This window comes from Vicugna pacos, chromosome 2 (assembly GCF_048564905.1).
Source record: "Vicugna pacos chromosome 2, VicPac4, whole genome shotgun sequence".
Classification (NCBI taxonomy): Eukaryota; Metazoa; Chordata; class Mammalia; order Artiodactyla; family Camelidae; genus Vicugna; species Vicugna pacos.
This window is the reverse complement of record NC_132988.1, coordinates 70,766,545-70,775,053: the sequence shown is the minus strand read 5'-3', so window position 1 is coordinate 70,775,053 and position 8,509 is coordinate 70,766,545. Positions and strand designations below refer to the sequence as shown.

At 36.2% G+C, this 8,509-nt stretch overlaps 1 protein-coding gene across 1 annotated transcript; it reads right to left on the bottom strand.

Moving 5' to 3' along the window:
* Positions 1-1,610: 1,610 nt before the first annotated feature.
* Positions 1,611-4,515, bottom strand: CXCL8 (C-X-C motif chemokine ligand 8). The gene is made up of 4 exons (XM_006212530.4): positions 4,378-4,515; positions 3,322-3,457; positions 2,955-3,038; positions 1,611-2,531 (listed from the first exon to the last, which is right to left on the bottom strand). The coding sequence occupies exons 1-4, from the start codon at positions 4,439-4,441 to the stop codon at positions 2,510-2,512; spliced, it is 306 nt and encodes a 101-aa protein (XP_006212592.1). The 5' UTR covers positions 4,442-4,515; the 3' UTR covers positions 1,611-2,509.
* Between the last annotated feature and the right edge of the window lie 3,994 nt (positions 4,516-8,509).

The window sequence follows — 8,509 nt, the reverse complement described above, 5'->3', positions numbered from 1 at the left end:
ACTTCCCACAAGATTTACAGTTGGGGCAATCAGAAATTCTCCAAAAGATACTTAAGAGTCAAAGAACTCAACTCTGTGGGAAAAGAGCCCCACAACACAGCCTGGGAAGGACTCCAGGCAGGGAGAAGTTACCCTCAGTGGGAAATAATGATTCTAGAAGCAATGAACACCAGGGCTGAATTTTCAGTTGGTTCTTCCTTGTGCATCGCTCACAAATCTTTAATTAATTCTATTATGCTGCACACTTTTGTGTTAATGTGCATTGGGAATTAGAAAAGACAATGGATTTTGTACCATATTACTGATAGATAATGTTGACTCAGAGAAAAAAATGGCAGTTACAGGAACCCAGAGTGATTGTAAGGAGTTAAAGAAACAGGAAAAGTAGATTGCAATGTGAACTAACAAGTGTGAAAATGAAAGAGGACTCTCTTCCTCACTTTACATTGTGGAACTTTAAAAAAAAAAAAAGTGGACTTAAAATACCCAGCAGCAATAGTAAATGAGCTGGAAGGTGGATAAATGTCAAAGTTCTAAGATCCTTGTTTGTTGAGTAGGAATGTAAAATTAAGAGTTGGTAAATTGAATTTCTTGAAACTGTGGATTATTATTTTTCATCATTTCTAAGAAGTTTTCAGCCACTGTCACTTCAAATATTGTCTCTGACCTTTCCTCTCTTGTCTGCTTATAAAAATCCAATTGGACATCAAAAAGACCTTATTCCATCTCCTCCATGTCTTGTCTTGTCTTTTCTTTTCCCAATTTACTACCTCTTTATCTCTCTGATATAAATTCCAAGTGAAGTTCTTTGGGTTTATTTCCTAATTCCCGTTTCTTTTCAGCTGTATCTAAGCTGTTATAAAACATCCACTGAGGTTTTCAGTTATATTGCGTTTTTACTTTTAAGAGTTTTGTTTGATTTGTTTTCAAATATGCTTGGTCTTTAATCATATTTTAAATTTGTTTGCCTCAAATGTGTCAGTATTCCTCAATTAGCTGAGAATTGCCTTGTAATGTGTACCCCCTCCCTCTTTCACTGAGTGTACAGCTGAGTTAGGCTGTACAGGCCCCTGGGCTATCTGTTGAAAATCTGAAGTCACCTCTATTAGCAAAATGGTATACAGTGGGGAGTTGAGAAAATTCCCATCATTCTGTGGAAAAGACTACTGATTGTAACCCATCTTTGGAAAGGAGTTATACTTTTCCACAAATAAAATCTTGTAATTTTCCACACAGCATATAAATATGATTATCATTATTACGCATTGTAGTATATATATGCATTTATGTTTTTTAAATCAAAATATGACTTTTAATATAAAAAAAGAAAACAACAAATCTTAAAACTACAAAGAAAGACAAAGACAACCTCAGATGACTTTGACAATGAATTTTATTTTAAATATTCTATAGTTACATTCATCTTTTCACACTATCAAAAACAATAGAACGAGTCTCTTTGGGAACACATAAAAGCATCTTAAAGTCAAAAAATAAAGTTGATGTTAAAATATACAATAATTTAAATAAAATTATGAGAATCTAATTGCTCAGAATAAATAAGAATTAGCAAGAAATTATTGTCTGGTGAATTTTTGCTATTTTGAGAAAATAGTCCTAACTCAGGATTCGGGTGATTCAACACAGCACTGCATAATAAGGCTTGCAGTGACCAGACCAGAAGTATCAAATGTAAGATTGCCAGTTCAATTAAAATTTCAGATAAATAGTGATGTACTTATACTAGCAAATTATTCATTGCTTATCAGAAGGGAAAATTAGCTGGGTGCCCTGTTTGTTTGCTTTGTTTTTTAATTTGCTAAATCTGGCAACTATGGTCATATTATAACAACCTTGAACAAAATAGGTCTGTAATTCAACATCACTTAATACCTAAAATAAATATAAATTCACTACCATCATTATACTATCTTATTAATGTTGCTTCTTTCCCATTTCTCCAAATTTGTGCACAAACATTACTATATTTGATGCTTAAATAAATACATAAATAATAAATAGGTGAATAAGTTACACTTGAAAATAATTTACTTGACTCTGCATTAAAGTTAAAGTGCTTCCAGCTACATGCCCCTACATCTCTGTAAGGTAGGATGGTGGCTGAAACTTATTCTCCATAAAGAATAAAGAAGAGTGAGGCACATTTGAAGAGAGACACGTGAATCCTGGCCAGCAGACGAGGGTTGCAGGAAGTGATACAATAACAAAAACAAGAATAGGATTTCCAGCTAAATTTGAACTTATCATAAACAATGAATAATTTTTAAAATATAAGTGTGTCCTAGATGGAACAATGTACATGGGACATTGAAAAAATATTCATAATTTTACTTAATATTCAAATATAGCTGGGCATCCTGTATTTTATCTGGCAACCCTGCACCAGACCCACAGTACATAAGGCACTGAAGTAGATTTGTTTGAAGTTTCATTGGCATCTTCACTGAGGAATTCTTGGAAGCCATGGAGAATGGGTTTTAGGGTGTTTTCATGGATTTTGCTTCTCAGCTCTGAAAATAAATAAAATAAAAAATGTTTAAATGAACAATGTTTTAATAAGGAGGGATGTATGATTCTTAAAAATATATTTAATATAGAGATTAATAGTCTTATATATCCATTTTTTAGAAATACTCTACATTTTCAACTATAAATGGCCAGATATGTTGTCATCTAAGCCAGAACCTTCTGCGATTGAGGGAGCCAAGCACAGGCATAAACCCATACTTCCCCAGACAAACTGAGGTGTGTGGCCTTCCCAGGCATGAGTACAACAGACTCACTATTGCTGCTATTTTTTTTTTTTAATCAAAGAAGCAGATACTTAAAAGATAAAATTTTCAGCAGCAGCACAAAATTTATAGGCTGACTTTTGGACTCTATGTCGTAGGATAAATGAGGAATCTAAATTAAAAACCAACAAACAAACTTACCTCTTCAAAAATATCTCCACAACCTTCTGCACCCACTTTTCCTTGGGATTCAGGCAGACCTCTCTTCCATTGGCAAGCTTAACACTGAAATGAGAGATGACTAAAATCAATGTTTAGTAGATTTCAAACATTCTTGTGCCATTCAAATCATGGGTCCCTAAGTACAGGCATAAAATCTAAGTCTAAACCAATGTTCAGCGATGAGTCATGGAAGATACCATATTTAAATGCCACGCAGACAAATAATTTTTCTTTTCTGTTTTGCTCACTATGTATTCCTAACACCTAGAACTTTGTCAGATTCTTCCATCTTCCTCATCTTCAGTTTGTTAAAGTAAAATATCTAATCATTTTTGAGATTACTTACATGATTTCTGTATTTTCACAGTGAGGTCCACTCTCAATCACTCTTAGTTCTTTGATAAATTTGGGGTGGAAAGGTGTGGAGTGTGTATTTATGCATTGGCATCGAAGTTCTGAACTCAGTCTTGACAGAACTGCAGCTGTGGAAAAAAAAGTAATGAAGAATTGATCTCATGAACAGGCACGCCTCTGCTAGCCACGCCCTTGTTAATTCCAATGCAATTATTTGGTGACCGTGTGTTTGGTAAACATCACATCTTTAGCAAAATTACTTCTGAAATTGATGGCTGGATATTCTTTAAGATCCTGAGCCCAGTCTTTCTCTTTGTTTTAAAAATAGACATTTCTAACAACACTAGATTACATAAAGACTTGGAGTAGTCTTTGAGCAATGTTGACATCCTCGTGGTACTTTTTCTTTTACTTGACATTGCATAATCCTCTATATTACCACAGTGCTATTTATGGTAGAACAGGGAAATTGCCTTCAGAAAGAGTTAACAGAAATATGTAAGTGGGTTGCACAGAGATTGTCCTATATTTTAGCAAAATCCTTAATGCTTTAGAGAAAACATACATATATGAACTATATACTATAAACGTTCTAAATTGTGTTTGTTTCATAAGAGGGATCCCAACAAGATCTATAATCTGTCAGGGTGACTTTAAGCCAAAGAGCAACTGAAGCTTGTCAATAAAATAGTACATGGAGTAGAATTACCTGAGTTACCCTATTCAGTATTAATAGATAATAGGGGTAACTGTGGCCTCCAATAAGATACACCCTAAATTATAAACTTAGTTAAATATATATATATACTACAGAGTATGAATGATAGGAACAGAATGTCTATATAAATCAAACTTTATACTTTTCTAAATATTGTATAGATCCTACTTAAAAAATTAAAACTTCAATTCAACATTGAATGACTGCAAAGATGGTTTCCTTGTCCTGAATAAAAAGGAGGCTTGTCATCAAAGCATTAAAGATAATCTTGCTATCTGAGAATCACATTTAGACACAGGAAAACTCTGTAGATCAGAACAGTATGCTTACCTTCACACACAGCTGCAGAAATCAAGAAAGCTGCCAAGAGAGCAACAGCCAGCTTGGAAGTCATGTTTACACAGAGTGTGTCCTTTGTGGCTTCTTACTGGCTCTTGTCCTAGACGCTTGTGAGCTCTGCTGTCCCAGAGGACCTGTGTTGGACAGAGAGCTCCTGTGGCTTTTTATATTATCGAAAGAGTGGGGAACATGTGCACCATCATCCTTACATCATTGTTAGAGGAAATTCCACACCACGCAACCCTCCACCCGCCCTTTGAGGGCAGACCTGAGTCATCGAACTCCTCGAACAATTAGTTTCTTATCAAATTTTCAGCAATGGTTGAAGTTTTATTTGCTCTTTCAAGTAATTCCACTTTACTGATTTTATTTTAAAACACGTTTTAAAATAGTTTTAAAATAGTCAATCTTCTCAGTTTGATCCATGATTGTCAGTTGTTTTCCCTTTTATTTTATTTCCCTTTTATTTTATTTATTCACTTTATCACAGTATCATCTGGCAGCTGTTAGAGGAAGGTCATTTGTGATTATTCTTTTATGGCACAATCATTTCTTTAGGTAAATTATACGTGCTGTAGTGATAGAGAAGGTAATTGAGCAAACCACTTTTAGTGGAGATAAAATTTACGAGAAGTCCTTTTCTAAGCATTTTGGAAAGTTTCCAGGAACGATTACCACGCTCAAGGAGCAGGTTACAACTTTTCAAAAGATATGTCTTTTCTAATGTATGTTTAACAGACTGAGAAGATGTATCTTTCAGTTCTGTTCCACAAATATTTATCAAGTAACTTCTGAGTAATGTGGGAATCTAGAAGTGGATAAGACTAAGTACTTGTTTTTAAAAAGTTTCGGCCATCAGAAGAAGAAAGCAATATAAGGGCCAGGTTATATTACAGAGCAGACAAATGGTACCATGATATTTGTTCCAACAAGGGTATAGCCGTTGGAGCAGGGTATCGAAGGATGCAGGACTTTAATAGATGAGGATGAAGAGCAACCGCACATTCTCGATAAGGATACTGTCCAAAGACACTCAAGTGGTAGAATAAAGACATGTTTATGTTCCAGGATGTGGTTCGCTGGGGTTACTTGGACGAGGCGGGATGAGGTGGTGTGTAATAGAAAGGTAAGTAATGTGTACTTAGTGGAAGGAACATCTGGGTTTAAACCCTAGTTCAGCCACCTAATTTTCTGTGGCTTTTAACGTTTCTGCGTTCCGGTTTCTATAGCTAGAAGCTGAGTTTAAAAATCTCGACCTATCTCATCAAGTTAATATATGCAAACTTCCTGGCTTAACTTTTACACTGATAGATTCCTATCTAATCCAAAAGCTATGGCTTGTATTTCTCATTTTTGTCAGATGTTTGACTTCCAAACTGCAAAGCCATTCCACCAACAATTATTTCCTAAAAATTTATTTTGCCTTACTGGATTCTTGATGAAAGATTGGTTTCTGAAATACCAAGTAAAGCTAGATTATAGCATGTAATGAAACAATATAATAAAATAGAAACAACACCAGTTTGAGTTAGGATTTGCTAAAAATTTAAAGCTCCAGATTAAAATCTGGTTATATCTGAGTTCAAGTTGCCCTTTCAGATTGAAAATCTGGAGTACAGAGAGTCTTAAAAATCTATGGAATTCAAAACTGCTTGAGGAAATAGCTAAACAGTGATATAGGATTTAAATTAAATTTTCTGACAGAAGAATTATTGAAAATTAGACCAAGACAAATGATGTTTCAGCAGAATGTGAATACTTGTGGTTTGGGGAGAAATTTTCCTTTGCTGAAAGATTTGTGTAGTGACTCCAGCTAACTTCTTAAATATCATTTCGATTTACTTGATGTCAGGGAATCTCTGTGTGTGTGTGTGTGTGTGTGTGTGTGTGTATGTGTATTAATCATCATGACAATGGGCTAAGTAATATTGTCCTCATTTTACAGATGAGGAAACTACATCTCCAAGTTCATATATCTCAGTAGCGGTGGAGCTCATGCATCCAAAATTTATTAGGTTTAATCCTGGTCTCAAAGCATATTCATAAAGGGAAGCATATTCAGGACACTAGGACACAAAACCATCTTTGTATGACTGAAAGTTTCTTACTCCATCCCTCTTGAGTCCTCAGAGATTAGTCTGGACTTCCTTGGAAAAGGAACACTATGGAAGGAAGCTTTCAATAGTAAAAGTCTGCCTACCTCTGGACAAGTACACAATTTATAATGAATTCAGCTTGATGCAACATCCTTCTTTCCCAGCGAGACTGATAGAGCAGTGAGTTTGTCCACACAAGAGTGTGTGGAGAAGTACTGCCATGTGTGAGTGCTTTCCAAAGAAGTTGGTAGTCTTCTGAACATCCACACTTCTTTTTTTTCCTTTCTCCAACCAACATAAGACTTGAAGACAAATAGTACATTGTATTAACTTCTGTAGCAAAGCCAATGTTTACTATTTACAATGCAGTTCTTATTGTTTTTAAATCTACTATTTTAGGAACTTGATTGTTCATTTATTGATTTACCATATATTGATTATCTTCTAATACCACGTTTTGTAGTAGGAGATATGAATACTATGTAAATAAAGATGCCTCTGACTTCAAGGAGTTTGCAGTCTAATGTAGGATATGGACAATTAGTTATACAAACAAGTGACTGTGAGCTAGTATTGGTGATGAGTAGGAGTAAGACCAAGGGGGTTGGGAGAAGGGATGCCTGCTTTGCTAGTGAAAGGAAAAGCAAGTACAAGGTAATGACATGTAAGAGAATGTGGCCCAGTTGGGTTCCTGAAATTATTGAGCATTGTACGGAAAATATGTATGGAGTGAGGAGAGAAAAAGTTGGGGCCAGAAATGTAAGCAAGAGCCGAATCTTAAAGAAAATTCCCAGTTTTTTTTTTCTTCAGTAATGTTGGTTTGTTCAGCAAAGACATAATCTCATATGGACAGACCCTTAAGGTTCAGTCTAGCATCATTAGGACCCAGTTATACCCAGGGCACTGCTAAGATACTCAGAGCTCTGAGGAACTGCGAACACTCCTCTACTTTTCTCTCAGGGTTGCCTTTGTATTTGTGCAACTTACCTAAGCACCTCTTTCCCCCTCTCTGGCCCATCTCCTCATCTCTTCCCTTCCTCCTCTTTGCAACCTGATGTCATCCTTAGAGGTTGAGCTAATGAGCTCTGTTTGACCTACATGTTCACAGCCTTTGGAATGGAGCATCATTTATAAGACAAAAGGGCATCTGTGCAAATGTCGATCTCTCACAGTGCCACCTTGATGTGTCATGTCCCAAGACTCTCTCCATCAGAGGCAAGGATGGACAAAGACAAAGTGACTGGAGGGGGCAGTCGTTCTGGTCTTGTCCCATTTCCATAAAGGTAACCGTATGAGTCATTGCATAGTAAGGAGAAGACCAAATGGGATTAAGTAGGGGGAAAAGGGCTAATCATCCTGTTCGACGAAATGCTGCTTCAAAATAGAGCAGAATAGGGTAAAAAGTTTGAGTGAACAGTAAAGCTGCACATAAATACAGATGCTATTTTGTCCTCCTCTAGGGATGAATGCAAAGTTCATAGGGTTCCTGACCATTGATTTGCTTATTTAAGTTCCAACCAGCACTTAACAAAGAAAAAAGCATCCAGAGAGCTTCATCATAGCCGTGGGACCAAGTCTATCAGCCAAGAAAGGGAAGAGCTCAAGAAAGAGACAAGACAAAGACGGGAATTTACCTTTTCCACATCAATAAGTAACTCTTCTTCTTTTGTCAAACTCAGGTCAACTGAATGTCTTTTGGGGTATGTTAAACAATTCATGCACATACACCGCAACTCCCCATCCCACTCCCACTTCAAACAGGTATTTTAGAACTGGGGCTTGTTTGTAAGCCTCAATTAAGTTGTATTCGCATAATAAAGCAGAATGTGGTGGGGAAAAAATGGGCTTTGAAGTGAGGCAAACTTGAATTTGAATCTTATCCCCTGCTGATTAACCAAGAGACCTTGAGCAAGCCAATTCTATGCTGGCCTTGCCTCTGCTGCTGCTAAAATCTGTGCCACCTTTCCCAACCCCAGTAGTAAAGTCTCAACTTGTACCTGGAATTTTTTTCTCCTTTCGAGGAAATT